The sequence below is a fragment of the Meriones unguiculatus genome, chromosome 8 (genome assembly GCF_030254825.1).
Source record: "Meriones unguiculatus strain TT.TT164.6M chromosome 8, Bangor_MerUng_6.1, whole genome shotgun sequence".
In the NCBI taxonomy this organism is placed as follows: Eukaryota; Metazoa; Chordata; class Mammalia; order Rodentia; family Muridae; genus Meriones; species Meriones unguiculatus.
The window spans coordinates 28,412,618-28,433,791 of NC_083356.1; the positions used below are offsets into that span (position 1 = coordinate 28,412,618).

Consider the following 21,174-nt stretch of genomic DNA (forward strand, 5'->3'; position numbering starts at 1 on the left):
ATCATTGCTGCTGGCAGAGAATCAAGTATGGATATCATGTAGCCTGCACACAGAGCCCCTTATCTCACGCAGGCCAAGATCAGGGACTCTTGGTCTGCTGTTTCTGTGCATATCAGACACTCAAACGCCAGTTGAACCACTTCATGCACATTTGCTTTCCCCACATCTCCAATTAGCCTTGACTGTGTTGGAGGCTCTGTGCATATAGCCAATGATTTCTGGCTCTGTTAGGGATTTAATGATGTGAAAAACAACCATTTGCAAGGAGGACATGAAGGGTCGCTGTGACCATTTATGGTGAAAGTTCAAATCCTAAGAATAATTAATACAAATGGCAGTGAACCCCATGGGGATAATTTAAAATAGTGAATTTTCTCAGGGTGGGAGATTAAATCTGCATTCCCAGGCAACACGGGAATCACTGTATTTTATTGAGGGGGATAAAGCAACTGTGTCTATAAAGTTGAGTCACACTGAGCTTTAGAGCCTGTTCATTATTAGGATGCTGTGACAAGGCGTGGAAAATAAGAGAAACCTAGACAATGTTTGGTTTCAATGTAAGGAGAAAAATTTAATATCAAAACTTTTGGGTCAATAAAGCTATCTTCTGCTCTACCATTCCAAGACTCATCTGCTCAGAGCTTTCTGTCTGGCTTAAGTGTAATCTTTGAGAGATTTAGTTTCTATCTGTGTACAAATATACACTCTAAATCCACTATTGAACAATGAATTTTTATATTTATCTGCAGCAGTGGAGGAACTGGTATTGTAGTGGTTGGGCGACTTGAAAAGCTATCAAGAAGCAAAACCAAAAAATCAACCCAAGTCTTTGTCTATGTATCCTGGGTGCTCTTCATCCTGCAAGGTATAATGGAGAAAGCCTGGAAGCTTCTCTGAGGTTCCTCTGCTAGAATAAGAACGGATGCTCAGAGAACTGTCCGCGGTACTGAAGATGGTCTACATGCTGTACACTCCTGTCATTGTAGAGCAGGACTTAGTTATATAACCTGTGGTGTTCTTTTAAAATGTAAAAGTGCATCTTTGCTAACAGTACCCAATGACACTAATGCACAGCAGATTTACCTCTACTTTGAAAGTTATCCTTGTCATCACTCCTTACATAATCCTGCTGTGTGGGTTAAATAGACTGATGTACAAGTCAGTGCTCTTGGAGATTTGCTAGACCCAGAATGGATTTCAACCTTAATCATTACTTTCTTTTGAATCTCCAGTGGCACCTACCTCAAAGCTCATCCACAGAGCAATTGCTTCTTAAATATTCATTGAATTGAGCAAAACTCAGAAGCTGGCTTTAGTGACTTCAGCAAAGAATAGAAAGATTTCGAGTTTGTGCTCAGCAACCCCAGGGAGAGAAAAATATATCCTGTTCTCTAAATGGGAACGGCATATGATATGCTGCATCTGAATGCTGGCATTATCCCTCCCTTCCCTGGGATAAAGCACATTCTGGGAATCTTACCAATGCATGGCTAAACTACCAAAGTGCCCACTCATTGCTCAATGCCCAGCATTTCTCCATGCTTAAAGCAGAGTAACTCCTGTGGGTCTACCCTACTAGTGTGACCCGAGCTTAGCACAGTTCTCTTACAAGGAAGGAGAATTTGTGAATGCAGTTTCTACCATGCCATGGGTGTATTCACTTTTCCACTCACACAGTGTTATTGAAAGGAAAGATTGTGGCTTTAAATATTATCTGGTCACCAAAGAGTTATAGGATATTTGGCCATAGGGATGCTACCTAAGTAATGCTTGATTATCTAAAATAAGGAAAGAAGTTCAGGGAAGACATTTCTGGACAAAATTCACCAAGAAGTTGTGATGGAGCCAGGCCTTGATTGAGATTCTTCCATACAGCTTTCCCATGTGTTCTGTACAATTATAATGGAATGTAGAGGTCTGAGGGTCCACTCTTCATGTGGTCTTTCCAAGTGCTCAGCAGAGGAATGCATCATCTCCACTGTATAGAAGAAGTGATCAGGCTTTGGCAATGTCTGGTGACCCTCACCTCAGAGCCCATACAGCATCTACAGCCATCAGCATTCATTTTCTAATTGACTAGTATCTTTCCTAGAAAAATTTATGCACCAACTTTACTTTTTAAGGTTTATTTATTTTTTTACTTTATGTGCATGATTATTTTGCCTGCATGTATGTAAGTGTACTACATGTATGCCTGGTGCCTGTGGAGCTCAGAAGAAGGAATGGGATCCCCTTGACCTTGTGCTATGGATGGTTGTGTGCCACCATGTGGGTTATAGTTAACTGAACTTAAGGTTGTTGCAAGAGCAACAAGTGCTCTCAACAATGGAGCCTTCTTTCCAAGATCTGTTTTACTAACTTTAATACTTTGCAAGATACAGAAAACCCAAGCTAGTTCCTTCTGAGGGAGCAATATGGAAAGAATAGGCACGGACTTAAGAGTTAGACACTTTGGTCTACATGATTCTTCTCTGCGTGCATTATGCAAACTACTAAGTCAGCATATGCAGTTCCTACTCTGTTCTTCTGCAGAGTATGAGACAGTACCCATGTCTTCCTGGTTAAATATGTTTCAAAAAGCCCAAATCTGTATCTTTTAGAACAGATGGCAGTACATAAATTTATGCTTCCTTTCTGACCCCATAATTTCCCGTTTGGATGCAGTGGCATGTCCCTGTGCAATGAGAGTGAAAGAGCAGAGCATATGCCAGGCCATGGAACTCCACATGTAACATTCTCTCCCTCCTTTTTCTTTTTCTCTTCCTAAAGGGTTTGATTGGTCCAGAAGGCAGAGAAGGACCCCCTGGGCCTCAAGGTCTCCGAGTAAGTAAACTATGTTCCCTTTCTGATCGCCCATGCTGGCTTCTATTGCATGGCCTCCATTGCATGACATCCAACAGAGGACTCAAGACCAGCCTCAGCCCCAGGAGCTTGCAGTGAATATTGAAAATTGAGAGATTGGCTCAAGTTCATTAATCTGGTTAAGGATTCACCTTGTTCTCTGCCTTAATCTGGACCTAGGAGACCCAGAGAAGAGGCTGTGGTTGGCTGTGAGTCTGATACATAGGGACACACACCCCTGAGAAATCAGAATTCCAAAAGTAAAGAAGCCAAGTAAGGGGTTATAATGTAGAGATAAGCATCTGACTAAGGCTAGTAGTAGCCAGGGCTTTTTACAGGAGGTTATGTGGAAATTATTTTTGAGAAAAGGTCTAAAAGAAAATAGTGACAAAGGGAGAAATATGCCAAAATGTTACAACTTTAATTTAAAGATCTCTATCATTATTGAATATTTTATCTCATGGTAGTCTATTTGATGTAATTAAGTTTAGTTTAACTGTCTTCTTATGTCAAATTTTGCACATCTGGGATACTGTAACGGGCTTTGGTAGGAGAGGTGCAAAAGCATACACAAGCCAGATACTCTGCTGGATGCTTCAAGGCAACCTGGCCAGGACTCAGACTCAGCTGTGTCCCCAGTTCCTAGTACAGTGCCTATACACCCACTGTAATCTAACTCCGAAGGTTGTGATCTCTTTTTTAGTTCCACATGGAGCTCTGCAGAGGGTGGTTAAACCCAATAGTGAGGCAGGAAGCTCCTGGCAAAGAGAGCTTCATCCAGAGGCCATGGAACCACTGACTCAAGAGTGAGAAATGGTCCCGGCATCTGATGGAGGCAGTCTCTACCATCCTTAATGCCCTATTTAGCCTGGAGATTATGTAGCTTCTTTTGGAGAATGATTTCTGCATGCATGCTTTGGGTAGACTGAGGCAGCTGGGCCCACAACACTCCTATCTTTTCTTCCTGAAATCACTCAACAGATGCTACCTATTCTTGCCTACTGGTGAACTCTCGAACAATTGTGTTGAATTGTTGAACCTACTGTGTGAGTTTCTAAAATCAGCTGTTGCCATGCTAAGAAGTGCTTTAACTCCATGAGCCACACCAACCACATATAAAATGTAGGCTGGGCTTAGTCCATACGTAAGCCAGCTTAAGGGACTTGGGAACTGAGCAGATGTATTGGTTTTTGAGATTTGCTGAACAGAACGAGGAGAGTCAAGCGAAGCAAAAAGATGGAGTGGGTAGGGTAGAGATGTGGCTGAAGTGGGATGACATATGAATGTAGGAAGCTCCACCCAGGTGCCAGACTTGGCAGTAGCTTCTGTGACTCAAGGCCAGACCCTTGTAGAAGACAGTTGTTCAATGGCCCCTAGGTGTTCCTGACCAGGACTACATACCTCTCTAAAGCCTGCCTTACTTTTGTTCAACCTCTCAGTGCATTGTATATTCACATTGCTCATGCTGAGCTCTGATGATGCACAGATGTTCTGCTATCTGTCTCAGGATTTGCCAAAAAGATTTAGAGCTCAACAGTCTGACGCTCAAAGTCAGTCCCTTAAAGCTAAGATTTGTCAAGTCTCCAGGGAGATGGATAAAGATGCTGAGATATTCAGAGGAGAGGGAAAGCTCAGCTTAGAGAAGGCTCCTGAGCCTCCAGGGAGTGATGTGTAGCAGGTGCTGTCTAGGGCAGCTTTGTAGTTAAAGGGATGCTGAAGATGGTTACGGGACATAGAAAGTGTCCCACAGAGTGGAATACTGTGGCTTCTGTGCGTCACCCACATCCAGCAGTGTCGTCTGCATCCATGGGTATGAATCAGTTAAACCCAAAAGAGCCATTGCCATGGCCTCCTGTTCCAGAACTGCTGAAACTGTACTGAGGACTTTGCACCTGCCCTTTCCCCTTCCACATCTTTTCCTTTCTCTTTTTGGTCTTCCTACCCTTATCCAACCCCAGCCTTATATCTTCCTATCTTTTCTTCCACTGTAAGTCCATTCTCTCAACAAGTGTTTCTTCATCATTGACTGGCTGTGTTGGGGGACCACTGAGGGTAACTGCCCTCATGCTGCTGATGTTCTGGTAGGCAGAGGAATGCAGACACAGCAGTTAGCATGTATGAAGGTGATGCTGAAGGGCCACGAAGAGAATGATGGCTCTCATGCAGTGAGGAGGCTGGCCTAGCCAGACTGACAGCTGTGGAAAGGACATACTATGCAGAGGAAGCAGCCTTAGCTGGAGGGGGGGGCAGGGCCTGCTAGGTGTGTCTAGGCAAGGCATCGTCAGAGCTAGCAAAGGTCTAGCCGGGGATATGAAGTAAGAGAACCTGAGAACAATTAGTGTTGAGCCCTGGATGCCACTGAAGGACTGTAGCATTTGTTTTGTATGAAGTGTGGGGCAATCAGCTACCTTCACCATGTTCTATTATAAAAAAAAATAAAATAAATGCAAAAGTTGAAAGAAGAGCTAAGTGACCCTTTCTGTTCCCAGTATCTACTTCAACATTTATGAACTCATGGAAAAGTCTGTTTTATTTATATCTATCCTCAGTCTGCCCACCAGTGGGTTATTTGGAAGCAATTCTTAGTCCCATAATTTGTGTATGAATATTTCAGCACACTGTCTCCAAAAGACAGAGGATTTTAAGAGAAACCGAATGGTAATGCCATTATCCAACCCAAATCTGCTTGAAGTTTCATCAAATATTTACCCCAGTGCTCAGCATGCAATGGTCTGTCTCCTCTGTGCCTGGCTGCATGGATTCAGTGTGATGTTTGATACCATCACAGGGGAGAGCAGGCTTACATTCTGAGCACAACCATTCGGGTTTGGAGACAGTTACAGGGAGGAGGGACATCAGCAGTTAGGAGCTCCCTGATAACCAAACGATAAAAATGGCATCTCAGGCCAGAGCTGGAGACATGAGGCAACAGAGGTTGCTGAGGTCCCAGTCTGGCTCAGTTCACAGGTGAGGCAGTGAGAACTGAGGAAATGGTAGACGTTGGGTCCTCAAAGGCCGTAGGGTAGCAGAGAAGAGCAATGAATAAGACATTGCTTCAGTGTGCACTGGGATTGCTGAGGAAGCATATCTTGCCCTGTGCTTCTAGTGATTTTTCAAGTGATTGGGGTATTCAGAGGCCTCTGCCCCTCTGATAGTCTGGAATTGCTCACCTTTTCTGGCTGGGTTCTGTCCTGTGAATGTTGTTTGAGTTCAATGCCTGCAGCAAAATGGAAAAGAGATGTAGCTAATTGGGATGTTGTGGGCTCGGAAGCAGCTTCCTGTGACATTAGTCCATGGCTGATTCAGAAAAACCTGAGACAGTGATTTATGCAAAAATTATATCCCTTCTTCCCTTGCTTTTGTGACCTGTCATTTCCTTCTCATTAATTTCAATTGAAACATCTCCAGGAAGCACTCCTAAATTCTAGGGTGCACACTTAGGCTGTGTGAAGGAATAGAACAGACAAAGAGAGAGAGAGACCTATGAATGGAGACAGACTAAAACATCAGGTAGGAGAAGGGATCTGGGCCCCTTTCTTTAGAGATTAGCTGCAGGCAGACAGCAGAATCTTTGGCAAGGTAAATGCATTCATTTTAGACAAAGCTGATGTTTTTGTCCAATGACATGGTCAAGGCAGAGAAGTGGTACCCAGGCTGTAGAAATGCCCAGCCCTTGTCACAGCACAGTAGATAAGGAATACTTGCCTAGGGTGGAGGGAGGTATGGACTTTGCCTTAGCCTACCCCCCTGTTTGCCTGACCTAGAAGGTAAGGAAGAGGCAGGAACCACTGTTAGCTGGAGTTAAGACATGAACAGTTGTATCTGAATCTGGAATGTTGCAACGGAAGAGCCAGAGCCAGCCTATGGCCATTCTAGCACTTGCTTATTCCAGCTTCCAGAAGTCTCACTTTTTCCCAAAAAGGTCTATGGTCCTATTGTCCACCCCCAGACAACTGTCCCATCAGGAATTTGTTAATACTCTTCTGGTTGAGAACTTGGCTTCTTACCACTAAGATGTAAAACCACAAGAGTGATAGCTATTCTTCTTAGACTTGCCTCTGCACTATTAGTGTTCCACACCTATAAAACACAAGTTTATAGACACGTGAAATACTTGTCCAATATATTGCATCATGTGGAATATCCAACAGGATATAATGATATTGGCAAATTTCTTGGATAATTTGTGTGCCGGAGGAAATGAATCAAACATGGAATCAGGTTTCTGGGCACATGATTGTGTGGTGTGGAGAAGGGCAGGACCCAGGACTGGTGTCTGGTCACCTGGGTATAGACCTTGGACAGGGGATGTCCAATATGGTTGGAGAGAATTTGCTGTCACCTAGCTTTTTGCTGCTGAGTCCTGAACAGAATGCCTTAGATATTCTTGTCTCTCTTGTCTTGACAAGACAAAAATACATCAAGAATTTTAACCAAGTGTAAAATTTGGAATATTGAATCATGAGGAAGGGGGCCTGGAAACTCACAGTGAGAAGCCAGCTTCCTTCCCGAACTACTCCTGATCTCTGTTCTTTGCTTTTTTCACAAGCTCACATCACCCTTTGGGCTCCTTTGGTCATGTTTTGCATCTTCTTGTTTTCCTCTCATCAGTTAGAGATGAGATGATTCTCTCAGATTTGATTCTCCCCTTCTCCTAAAGAGAGAGGCTCCCTGTGTTGCTCAGGTTGTTTCCCACATACCAGTGTGACGAGGGCACACTTTTCAAATGGAGTACACCTTTGCAGGCATAGAGCCCATGGGAGATAGAAACCAATGGTTGGCCTGTTACAGGACAGGCTGCAACTTTGCAGTATTTTCCCTCTGTATGTGTGTATACTAGTTTATAAGTGTGGGTGCATGTGTATGGAGGCCAGAGGTCGATACCAGGCATTTTCTTTCTATGATCTCTACTATTTCCTCCACTATGCTATTTGGGACAAGAGCTCTTCTATTGGATTAGATAGACTGGGAGGCCCATGAGCTCCCAGGATCTGTCTCCACTAGTGCTAATTTACATATGTTCCAGACTCAGGCCTTCATGCACATCTGACACTTTACCCACTCAACCCCATCCCAACTTTGTAAATTTTCTTTTCATGTCGGTCATTTAGTTTTCACAAAGCACCATGGAAGGTGTGGAAGCTTAGTCTCCACTCACTACCTAGGGATCCAAGACCTGACAAAAATGTGTTAGAGTCCCCAGGGTCACCAGGATCCTAAGATTGGGGTTGATCAGAACCAAGTCTGCCTGGCTCCACCCCTTCACAACTTTCGAACGTTGTGTGTATCCACATCCAAGAGATCAAAACTGGAAGCTGTTTTCCCAGCCGTAAGCGAGCTTCCTGTAAAGACACATGGATCTTACTAACCAATCAGGCACATCCTGTGCAATACTCCAGTTGTGTGTCACTGTAATCTGTTTCTCTTGGCACTGAGTTTTCACGATTGCCGAATACCATTAGGCACACCAGCTCTGGCTTGTGTTGGGTTTCAGAAAGAAACGTGGACAGACTTTTGTCAGTGGGCAGTTTGGGTGGCATTGGCTCCACACTCCATTGTTAAAACTTTCTGCTGGGACAGATGGCAGCACAGTGTTTGGGCCACAGGCTACTGTTTGATTCGTTCCGGGGCCTGGAGCCAGGGATTTGTTAGGACATTCTAAGTAGTTCCTGAACACCCGGTTTCAGATCCAAACAGTAGAAAATGATCATTCTTGACATTTTGGGGCATGGAGAAAGAAGAGCTGAGCAAAAGACCAGACGGCACACATTAGCTGACACACACAGCCAAGCCTTTTGTGTGCTAATGGCTCTGCCAGTGGCTGTGTTAACACATCCTGGCTAGGAAAAATTTGCTGTGCAGAATTTATAGGCCTCTTCTCCCTCCATGGGCAGACAGGCTGCCCTGGAAATAGCAGTTTTGCTCAACATTTTGGCATTCAGAATCACTTGAAAAATCTGCCCTTGTGACAAATTACGGATACTTATCCAGATAATGTGCTGGGCTGTGGTTTGAAAGAGAAGAAAATTAAAATTTCAGGAAGCAGACCTACTGTTAGTAAAATCACTCTTTATGACAGAAGAACCTGTCCAATTCAGGAAGTGCATAGCAGCTGCTCCCTGGCTTCAGCTGCAACTATCACAGCTGCTCAGGGCTTTGTGCCCCCAGCCCTTGAGATGCTAAGTCATTCATTTTTGTGGGTGATAGTGGGGAATGTATATCTCAAATGTGTTTCTCCATTTTGCCTTATGAATGTTGGGCCTCCCTGGTGGAAGTGGCATTGCCCCAGGATGTGATTTTGACAAGTTGAAATGGGAGAGGAGTTATTATAGAGGCTGGAGTGTGGCCATGGTCTCCAAGGCCTAAGTGGTTGTTAGAGCTGTGACAAAACTTTCAGCTGCTTCTGGTTTTATCTGCTGTCTACCTTGAGGGCCCAGAACGGTGCAAGAGGCTCACACCCACCTCAAACGCAGTCTATTCAGCCTACAAATGTGCACTGAGCATTTACCGTGTGGCAGGTACTGTTCTGGGCCTTCAAGGTTGATAGCAAATAAAGCCAGAAACAGTACTTGCTTCCAAATGGGTTGTGTCTCAGGAGGTCAGAGAGGCAGCAAATAAACACAGACATCAGTGGAATACTGGCGGTAATGCAAACTAAGGGATATCTGACAAGGTGAGGGGTCAGACGGAGAGCGTGCTGTTTGCATGAAGTTTCCAAGGAAACAATCAGGTGAAAATGCCATTGAGCAGAGACCAGATGGATCTCTGGAAAAGCTATGCTCTGCGCAGGAGGAAGACCTGAGAGAAAGGCATTGGGGTTTTGGTTACTTGGCCAGTTCAAGGCAGAGGGGTGAAGCCGTCATGGTTGGTGGTAGAGGAGGGTATGAGGAAATGAGAAAAAGTGCAGGAATGGGATCATGAAGGGCAGGCTCGGACATAAAAACTTATGCATTGTGATGTTTGGGCAGAAAGAATGAAATGCATATTTTATGAATGTAAAGGAAAAGAGGTGAAGGAATGCAAATACACTAGAAGTTCCTGCAGTAAAGGGGGGGGTGTGTGGTCAGCTCATATTGGCTTGGTGACAAAGGAAGCTGCCTGTTAGGAGGTACTGCAGTAACTCAGGAGTGAGCTGATGCCTGGGTGGGATGGAGTATGCTGAGCTTGCAGGTGTGGCTTGACCAACCTTATTCTATCTTCGAGCCCCACTGGATTGTTTGTGTGCTTCAGAGCCTGCATATAATAAGCAAAGCTGTGTGGTTGTTTTCAGCCCTGGACTCTTTGGATGGCTCTTCTTGGTCCAGGACACTCAGACCCTCTGGGGCTCTGTGCTGGCCTCCTTAGCCTCCCTTCAGTCATGTGCCTCAATTGCACACAGTGTGTGAGGATGTCATACCCTCATTTGCTTTCTGAGTACTCATCTCTTTCTCCTTTCTATCCAGTTTGTCCCCTGGCAAGGCGCATTTCCTTCCAACATTAACTCAGCACCCCTCCTTAGGGGAGTCTTTGTGAGTCCTAAGTGCTCATGTGGTATTGAAAGAGAGGAAGAGAAGGAGGAAAAGAAGGAAGAGGTGGAAGGAAGGATGAGAAAAAGGAAAGAGGAAAAGGAAATTTAGAGAAGGAAGGAAGGAAAAAGGAAAGTGAAGGAAAGAGTGAGGGACAGAGGACGACAAGTAACAAAAGGAAAGTACTGGTCCTGGGCCCAGAGGGAGATAAAAGCTTGCTATGTGTGTACATATCATATTTGATGACGGGCTCTGAGGTCCAATGAGGATGGTTGGCCCCATGATCTCATCACAAATGTAGTACATTTACTGCACAGATTCTTACCACAGAAGGCTGCATACAGACCCAGTGACCTGCTTATCCCTGGGTGGGGGACTGTCCACATGCATACAGTAGAGTGAACACTATATGATTGGACAGGGCGGGGTCAGAGGCGCCCAGCAAGCTGCCTGTAACATACAGCTCAGAAAAATGACTGTTAAGAAACAAGGCTCATAAAGACAGTATGTACTATGTAGTAGTTTTTGAAGAATGGAGTTGGGGTTAGGGGGTGAGAAGAGTGAGAGAGGAGAAAGGAAGAGAGATTTGCACCTGTTCATACAGTTCTCTAAGGAGACTGAGTACCATCAGGCAGGTTAGGAAAGAGACCTAGGGACTGTGAAGTCATGGAGTTGGGTGGGCAGGATGGTGAGAAGGATCTGGGAAGAGTTAGAGGGGGAAAACATGATCAGAATATATTTTATGAAAAATACTTTCAAATATATATAATGTAATCAATAACAAACTATACACACAATAAACAATACTCTTGTTCACCCCACCTTGGGAATTTGGGGCTAGGTGTTATCTTTAATGCTACTTAAAGAGCTAGAAACAAAAGCTGACCTCTTGGACCCCAAGCACAAGCCCCCTTTGCTGACTTCCAATTTAGCCTCTGATGGGTGCTCATGGGGATATAACCCATTGTTGTGGAATATATGATCACACTGTAAATCCCAATATTGTGTTGTTTACTGGAAAACAACACAATTTTCTAGTTTCTAGTTGTCCTGTGCTTCAGCCCTAGCACACATGTTTAATCCAAGAGCTTTATGCTTGAACAGGATTAAGTAAAGTCAACTGTAGGACAAGAGGCAGAGCAAGTAGCCAGTTGACAAGGAGTGAACATAGACAAAGAAACATGGAGAATAAGAGGAAGTAAAGGAGGATGGATAGAGAGATGCAGAAGAAGTAAAATGGAGGGACAGTCCCTCCATTTTAAAGTAGTAAAAAGGTATTTTAAAGAAGTAAAAAGGGGGTCTTTTGGAGACAGTCTGGGGAAAGAGACTTGCTTCTTTTGGGTTGCTGGCTGAAGAGGAAGGTCAGCTGGGTATTTCCTCTGCCTCTAGCTAGCAGGCTTTCACCCCGGCTTTAGGCTCCCAAATCTTTATTGGTAAAATTGAACGATTGAAATTTTATAAACAGCAATGCATTAAGCTGATATCTGGAATCATCAAGACAGAATTTTTTTGAGAGACACTATTTCTGGAGCATTCTGGGATGACGCCTCACTGTTACCTTTCTTCTCTTTTGCACTCAGGGGAAGAAAGGTGAAATGGGTCCACCTGGAACCCCTGGAATGCTGGGGCCACAGGTAAGCACTGCCTTATAGTTTCCCCCAAAACAATGCTGCTTTCTCTGGGTCAGTGACCTGGTAGCAGTTTTTAGCTTGTAACCATCAAGAGGATTAGAAAGAATGGCAGCCAGTTGTATCCATTTTCTTGAAAAAGCAAACAAACAAATGAAAACCCCAAAACAAGAAACCACAAAAATCAAGCTAGAGTCTTTTCATTCTTATTTGGAATCCTGATCATATGTGTATGTGTGTGGACACATGAGGGTACACACACAAATGCACATACACTACATGAAAGAAGTGGAACTATTTGGAAAGAAGAAAGGGACTAGAGGGAGCAAGTTAGGAGAAGGAAGAGTAATAGGCTTAAATACAGCCAGAGACATGATGTAGTTGGACAAAAAGAGAATGAAGTTGTTCACTTTGTCTAAAGAGTATATACAGATAAAAAGAAAGTTATAAAAACAAACTCACAAATAGCTGAAAAGGATGGTCCTAAGTCATAGTCCTCCTTCCATCCTTTCTTTGTAAAAGCCAAGCTACATAGTGAGTTCAGCCAGCCTAGTCTGCTAAGTAAGCCACTGATTTAAAAAGACCAACAAGGTAAGATCGGATGAGCCAAGGAGATAAAGTGGGGCAGGATACAATATCCACCAACAGTCGCTGTGGTGTGTGCACCCACTGTCCTACCTGCTTTGGAAGAAGGAAAGTTCTGTTGCTCCAGCGAGTTCAAGCTAGCTTGAGCAACATGGAGAGACCTTATCTCAAATCTGTATTGATTCAGCTCTATAAAATTATTTGCAACTGTAAATGTCTTTCTACTGTACCCCAATTTGCTGCCTGGAAATGTTTTCTCCTTTCTTTCTGTGTTAACATCTGACATCAAGGCCATTGTCATGTGACAGAGCTTCACTGGATGCCAGATGATGACCTGAGTAATACAGACACACATCATTGGCATTCTTGTGGTAGCTTTGCCATGCACACTGCTTCCTGATTCACAAGGGAACTGTGTTCAGAATCAGGACACGTGGGGTTCACAGTAGATACTGCACGGTGCCTGGATTTGTTATGGAATTTACAGTTCTTCCTTTAATCCTGAATTGGGTCAGAGGGATTATAATGCTTACAGTAGGGACTGTCTGGTACACTGGGCAGGTCTTTGATGTCGGTCAGAAAGCTTTCTTCAAGCCAGCCATGTGTACAGGAAGTTGCCCTGCTCCTCTGCCATTCCCCCTCTGTTTTCCTGCCATCTGCCTCCCACCATTCCTGGGCTTAGTTACTAACTTCTCCTGTGTTCATTTCCCCCTTTGGTTCACTGCTTCCCAATCCTGCCTGTACTTCTAAGTACCTGCTGTATACCAAACTTCATTCTGGAGCTGTAAGACCTAAGTAGCCAGAATCTGTCACATGCTAAGGACCCACAATGCTTAGTGGGATAGGAAGAGACTGGGATAGAGGGAATGTTTCTAGGCAACTCTTTGTTCTCTTGGTATCCAGACATGCAAGAGTATCAGAAATGGAATCCACTGGCAAGGCAGTTCCTCACGCTTCCCATAGCATGGAGTGCTATGTGTATGGAGCTGTGTAGGGGAGTCCTGCAGAGGTCTGGGAAGGGCATACCAAGAGCCTTTACTATGGTTTTCAGTAAAATCACAGTGAGTAAGGAAGGGTGTGCAGCAGCTGAAGACACCGCTGTTGGAATTCTTTCAGTGTGCTCTGAGTGATGGGATGGTCTTTCCATTTACTGGGGTCTGGTCCGGGAGCAGTTTGGTCCAGGGGTATTGTAAAGGTTTAGAGTCTTAAGAGCCTGACAAAAGGCAGTGAACAAAGGCCTGAACCAGGGCTTCCTTGGTTTGCACAGCAAAATCTTGTCCTCAGGAACTTAGTTGACTGGGTCTAGGAATTAGCTTAGTCTGGGCAGGGCAGTTCCTCTCCAGATCCCCAAAGCCTCCTAATGTCAAATTACTGTTTTAAAATGAAGCTGAATAGAGAAGACCAGTGCAGTGCTGTGAATTGGGTGTTTGTTTGGGGGAGCTCCTAAGATCTCCAGCACAGACCAGCAAAGATGAAGTTGAGTCTGTGGTGAAGGTCTAGTCCTGAAGGGGAGGCCAGAGGGCAGGGCAGGCAGTTGTCAAATGCCAGTGTAGTCCTCCTGCATCATTGCATCTCATCTTGGCTGGCTGCCTATGAGTAGAGTGTGTAAAACCAAAAGCTGCTAGGCCCAGAGCTTTGTGGCCCAGCTTGTGGGTGATGGGCTGAGTCCACCATGTAGTATGTGGACTGAGAGCCCCAGGGAGGCTGTCCTCTTCCAAGATTCTCTCTGGGACCTTATTTCACTTCACGGAGTTTCTTTTTTTTTTTTTTTAATTCAGTTTTGTGAGCACCTTCTTTGCATTAAATGTTTACAGCTACAAGTTATCTATATGCTGTAAACTATATATAATGATATACAGTTTATCTTCCTAAGCAGGTAGAGATAATAATCATGCTGTCTCCAACAATTCAAGTAACAACTACTTCATTCAGAAGTTTGTGTCACCGGCTAAGTGTTTGATTTTCATTTTTTAAAACTGCAACCATTGTTTAAAAAGATGATTTGTTTTAATTATGTGCATTTGTGTGTGTAGGGTGTGTGTATGTATGTGTTTGTGTGTATAGGTACCCACGTAGGACAGAAGAGGGTCTCAGACCCCTTGGGGCTGGAGTTACAGATGATAGTGAACGGAGCTGAGTAAGGTCAGTGCTGGGATCCAAACTCAGGGTCTCTGGAGGAGCAGCAAGCACTAAGCACTTTAACCACTGAGCCGTCTCTCGGCCCTGTATTACACTTTTCAGAGTGTGAGTTTGTACGTGTTTCTTGTTAATTTTATTCACGAGTATTTGAGCCAGTGTCTGTTAAACACAAAAAGGGAGTCTGTCTTTTCCTTTCTAAAGAGTGAACACGTGTGTAAAGCTTTCTAAATGCTAACCTTAAAATTTCAACCAATGGTAAAATTCTGTTTTCTAATCAGAAAATCTTTAGCAAATCTGGGTGGGAGCATGAAACGTATCTGAGTTAGGACTGAACATCAGTTCTGCATGAGATCACTGTATACAAATTATGGGGACATTGCATTCTGTGTTTTAATTATTGTCCTACAGCCCCACAGGGCCTTTTAGGAATTGTTAAACATTGTCAATATGGAGAGAAACCACAGATAAACCCAAGTTCAGTGACACTGCCTCAAAGGTTGCTCTTGAATCTAGGAAGAAGGTGGCATGCTGTCTGTGAAATCACATGCTTAGTGCTTTGATTCTTTCTGATATCAGTTGTAGTATTAACTGCTGATGCCTGCCACTGTGTAAGGTATCAAGATTCCTGGGTAGGGGAGGGAGGGGTACATATCCAGGGAACAGAGCTGCTGTGAGAGCTGGGTAGGCTACATAGGACTCTGCAGACATTCCCTGAGATGGGCAGTGATCACAGTTACACCTCAAGGGAAACCACAAATTATGAATACCTTTCCCTCAAAACTGTCCCAGCTGCACACTGAATTAATTTGATGGCTCTGTTAATTCATGCAGGCAAAATCATGTGTCTCCAAATTCTATTCAACTTCCTAAGTGTACCACAGTTGGAATTACTGTGTTAGAAATAAATTTTTGCTATTTCTTTATTAGGAATAATTAGATTAATTGGCTACTTATAGATCATCATTGTGACTACTAATTACATCAGATAGCTGTTTATATAGGGATTAAATGTTGCTTCCTTAATAATTAGTGGACTGATTAATTAATTAATATGGAGTGTAATTACTTTGATGTTTTCATTAGTGATAATGCAAACAGGCATGCATTTTATCAACATTTGCATCTATTGGCTAATGTGTTACTCGTTAATAGTCTGATTAATTTGGCTAGATGTTTTCATTAATGTTTAAAATAAAAAATAAGGAGCATGTGTACACACACACTCACACACACACATACACACACACACTCCTGAGTCCAGAGATAATGATGTACAACCCCTATGCCATTTTTGGCCTGATAAAGGTCCTGAAGATGAAATCCATTGAGGTAGCATTTAGGCCATCTAGAATTTTACCTAGGGCACCCAAAGCCCTACTATTTTGCCATGATGTGGAAGTGTGCATGTCAGGTAGGTGCTATACCACTGAGCTCTCTGCTCAGCTTCAAGCCTTAAATTTTCACCTACATTCCAGCTGGCTCATCGCTTGGCCCAGAGAAGATGAGTTTCTCAGTGGCAGCATCTTGAGAAGCTGCAGACCTTGAAAAGTTTTGTGTCTCAGTCTCTGTTTCTGCTATCTCGATTCCTCCCCGGAGACACTAGTATTTTTCATGTATAACAAAAGGCAAGGACTGTGGAGCATCCTAGCTTTTAAAGGCATTTCTTTTAGCAGGGGAAGAAGGGAAAATGAGGGGCTTCCTTGTCCCCTGAAAACCCACCTTCCAGTTAGATGTCCATGGAGAAATGAACGACAACAGGAGGTTGAATAGAAAGATGATCTAAAGGAGAGATGGCTGTTTGTGCAAATCTGCCAACCCTGTAAGCATTACAACCATCAGAAGACAGCGGTGGCCAGCAGAGCAGGTCCCTGGCCAGGCAGAATACTGCTTTGCATTTCCCCCATCCCCAAACTGGGCTTGAAAGATCCTCCGTGTAGTGTAAATTGAAATGGATGCTGGAGGCTGTTGTGATGCCTCCTGAGAGCAGTTTCCAGCTGCCTTTGGCCTCTGTCTTCATCTACATGGCTGGTGCATTGGTGGGTTTCATTCCCAAGGACATCCCTAGTGGTTCTGTGCCTCTAGCTTATAGCCTTTTTAAAGTCCCTGCTGTATGCACAGCAGAACCAGGTGCTGAAGGTTTGTACTCAGAGCTCTCCAAGATGTATTTACATTCTAGATTCTCCTTCAGTGACAGAATGTGGATACAGGCAGGGTATGAGACTGGGTATCTTTAGCAGGATTTTGGAAGGCCGGGCTGGAGTACAGAGTTGGATGGTGCGCTGGAACATGGTGCTCTATTCCAGCACCAGTTCTGTGGACTCCCAATTGATCTACTTCCCATTTCTTTTCCCTCCTTTGCAGCTTGGGATGGAAAGAGCTGCCTCACTTGATCAGTGTGGGACCTAAAATGAGGTGGAGCCAGTGTTTAAAACCTGGACAGCATAAATACCAAAAGGCCTGCTCACTTCTGGCAGTTCTGGGCCTTGGTCCCTTCTCCTATTTCCCCCACCCATCGTGTGCCTACTCACTGTTTTATTATGCATACAGCAACAGGGAGAGGGCTAGAGTGGAGGTAGCTGCAGCTAGAGCTGGTGGCATGGAATGATCCTGTACTAGAGCTATCCGAATCACCTGGCATCATACCCGCCCCTGACCTTAGGCCTAACCTGCTGCCTAAACAGGGGAGCTCTCGTTCTTATATGTATGACCTCCAATTCAGGGCACACTGTAGCAGCTAGACCCTTCCAGAGACATATTCCTCTTTTCTCCCTCCTAGAAAAGATAGCTGCAAGATCCTTGGCCTGTTTTCTTTACTCCCAAACACAAAAGTTTCATTTTCAACAAAGATCATCAACTCTAGAACACCGTGAGCCAAGCAAGCACAACAAACAGCAGCAGGGTGAGGATGTTTGCAGAAAGGGGCAGGGGTGAATTAGGTTAGAGTAGCAATTGGCTGGCTAGGAGGCCCAAATTTCTGAGAGAAGTCTTGTAGAAGGTTAATCATTCCAGAGCCATCTGCACAGCCAGGCATGTAAGGAGGGAAGAATGGGAAATATACTCAGGGCCAGCTGAGTGCTATCTAGTCTAGGCCCTCTGTTAAGCTCCATTTGTGGGTGCTGTGAGGCCTGAGGGATCCTTGAATGACAGTGGGTGGCCTGGAGTGTGCTTTCAGAGGCAAGAGGGTCTGGTGATTTCTGCAGATCGCTCAACATGCAGAGAGGTAAACAGATCTGGTCAGCAGCTGGGTGTGGTGCTGTAATGATGGGGCCAGGCCGGCAGCCAGCCATGATTACCACCTTTCACCAGCCTTGTCCTACAAGGACGGGTTTGTCCTTACGCAGGACATTTCCTAGCTCACTGTAGCCTCCCCAGCTGCCCTGACTTGGGGTAAACATCTCAAACAGGATAGATGTCGCCCAAAGACTCAGCAGGTCTAGGTGAGCTACTGAGAAACTGAACAATGGCGGGCACTCGGAGCCCTGTTTTAGAAACACTTTTATTTTGTATAAGAGAATTTGACTCACACGCACCACCCAGAGGCAGTAAACGGAATAGCTCAATATTGTGATCAGTGTGCCATTCTTTGGTTTTTATCGCCCTCCGGTGGCCATATTCTATTATACTCCCGAGTGCAAATGGTCCCTTGAAGTATTCCTTTCAGGTGACTTTGGCACTTTCTGAGACCTGCTCTGTGTCGTAGCCTGGGTTCGTTTCTTTTTGAGATGCAGATGATCCAAGAAGGTTGATTCTTGAGCATCTGAGTGTAAGATAAGTTACCCAGACATTGATCACAGAGGGGACGCAGACCACTGGCTGTCATCTCAGAAGATGTGGTCCCCAGGTCCAGAGGGAGAATACACACATTAGTGCCTTCTATTGGTCCTAGAAGTTGCTGTTGTGTGCCTAGCCTGTGGGTCCTTTCGTCTAACCTTTTCAGGGTTAAGTAGTTGCCTTCTCCAGCCCCTTGCCTCAGTCTTCCAGGTGTCCGTAGGTCACCCCCTAATCCGTGCTCGGGTTTCTCTTTGTACCTCTCTCCCCTCCTCATCCTCACAATCACGGAAACATGAGCTCTGGCTTCTTGTCGGATATTAGTTACAATTTTCTTCCTGCCTTTACAGGACCCGTGGTCCTGTACCAGCACGGGTAATGGATAATTGGTGATGAACCCAGCTCCAGATACATACACCCCTGTGCACTATACACATACAATGAACATTCCTACTCCTGGCCGGACTGGTCCCTATGGAGTAGCAGTGTGCAGGGGAGAGGAAATCAGCAGACTATGGCCTGAAACCCACAGTCTGCTCTGTGATGCTGACACTGACATCAGCTCTGGGCCATGATTGGTGGTGACAAAGATTTGGGGAGACTAGTGAGTGGATGGCCACTGTATGTATGTATGTGTGCGTGTACATATGTGTATGGTCTCTTTAAATGTTCCAAGTGATTTAGCCAGATTGCATGAAAGGTCATGAAGCAGGTTAATGCTAGTTTGTATCACCGACCAAAAACAGCTTGTGGAGGACAGGGTTCATTTGACTTCTATGTTACAGTCCATCACTGAGTGATGCCACTGGGCAGGAACTGTAGCCGAGACCACACGCTGCTTACTGCGTTGCTTTTCTCTGGCCTGCTCAGTTATCTTTCATAGATAGCCCAAGTCCGCCTGCCCAAGGGCGGCATTGCTCACAGTGGGCTGGACACTCCCACGTCAATCAGCAATCAAGGTAATACCCCTGCAGAGCAGTTTGATGGTGGCGATTCTTCCATTGAGGCTTCCCTTTCCCAGATGACCTTCATTTGTGCTAAGTTGACAGAAACTGACCAGCATACAAATAAGATATTTATTGGTAATTGGCAAATTTTGCTTCACATTTTTTACCTCATCCCTTCTCTCTCTTTCCACTTGAAATCGAGGGAGGCAGGTGATGCTGAAGTCTTCCCACACCGCCACACTACCTACTCCTTTCTCAAACACTCGTCTGTAACATACCAGGTAGCTTCTTTGGATACCTTTATAACCGTCCACTCTCTCTCTATGCAGGGCCCACCTGGCCCACCCGGTGTTCCAGGGCCCCCTGGACCTGGAGGTCCCCCGGTAAGGCTGGCTTGATTTTCTCTCAAAGGGAACCTGGGATAGTATTTTCAAAGGCAGGGGAGGGCTTTCTATGCCCATATCCAGAATAAAGCCACAAACAGAAAGGCTCTGGGTGCAGATGCCTCCAAGCTTCTGCAGCCTCAGGCTCTTGGGTCCAGTGGTGACAGATGACATATAGGCCAACATAACACTTGGTACCATCTTGTGGCGTGATATGGGGTTGCATCACGCTGGATTGATATTCAACTATACATAGATTTCTGAGGTCTGGCCTCACAAAACAGGACACCAAGGCCAGGGTTTGTTAACATTCTCCCCTCTCATCCTTTAAGGGTCGGCTGGGAAACTGTCCAGGTAGTGGGCAGGGTAGCCTCAGTGGGAGAGCAGTGGGAGGTGAGCCCTGGCAAGTATTTGGGCATGGATGGCTAGGACAGCAGCATCGGCTACAGAGCAGACAAGCTGTGTGTTCACCAATGGTGGAGCTGGGGCAATTCTGTGTTTTACGGTGGCAGGCACTGGGGGTGGTAGATACACTGAGGTACCTTTCTTAGAGCCAGAGGCCTGATCCTGTGCCTGGGATGGCATCAGGACAAGGCTCCAATCTCAAATAAATTGACTAACAGTTTTTCTATTTCCCCTCTCAGGGTTTACCTGGAGAGCTTGGCTTCCCTGGAAAACCTGGGCCTGCTGGGCATGTGGTGAGTTGTTTTTAGCTCTTCTTTTATGTGGCCCCTTACTGACCTTCATTGCTCCTTGTCAGGAATAGCCAGACATTAGTCCCTGAATCTAGGGTTCTCTCCCAGAACTGGTGAGGCTTTCAGAAGCCCCCTAATTTACAGCAGAGCATGAGGTTGTGGGGGGGGGCTGGTTTTCCTTTCTCTCCTGCTGTCTCCTGAGACTGCCTCCCCACTTGCTCCGGCCACCCTTGTTCTTGTTTCCAAAGAAACATGCACAAAGTTCCTCCAACTAAAATGTAACAACTTGTTCTTGAGGGATATCTAGAGGGTTACATTTCTGGACAATGTTTCTCTCTCATACGTGGAGAATACCCTGGCATTTCAAGGGCCTTCTGGTTTCTTCTAAGCCCTAGGAATCAGCTAGCTTTAATGTTGCAGGAAAGCTATGCAGCTGAAGGTAGACATGTTACCTTGGCATGTCGGTACAAGCCTCTTTAGACATACTGATGGAGTGGCCTGGGGACAGTCAGTCACCCTGAAACCAGGTGCTGTATTGGCCTGAGGCCCTAAAACCCGAGGAGCCTACTTTACTCTGAGGGATTTATTTATGACGAGCTCCTTGTAGAGTAAAGGCTAGGGCCTGGATGGGGCCTCTGGATGCTGCAGAACACCAACACACAGCTCTCCATTTTATGTGGGTC

At 45.1% G+C, this 21,174-nt stretch overlaps 1 protein-coding gene across 2 annotated transcripts in view; it reads left to right on the plus strand.

The window, feature by feature from the left end:
* Nucleotides 1–21,174, plus strand: part of Col22a1 (collagen type XXII alpha 1 chain) — a 231,665-nt gene that overhangs the window by 95,939 nt on the left and 114,552 nt on the right. For both annotated transcript variants that reach the window (XM_021652125.2, XM_060389316.1), the window contains 4 exons: nt 2,770–2,823; nt 11,927–11,980; nt 19,743–19,796; nt 20,441–20,494. In XM_021652125.2, coding sequence (XP_021507800.1) covers nt 2,770–2,823; nt 11,927–11,980; nt 19,743–19,796; nt 20,441–20,494 — 216 coding nt within the window. The remainder of the gene's footprint in view (nt 1–2,769; nt 2,824–11,926; nt 11,981–19,742; nt 19,797–20,440; nt 20,495–21,174) is intronic.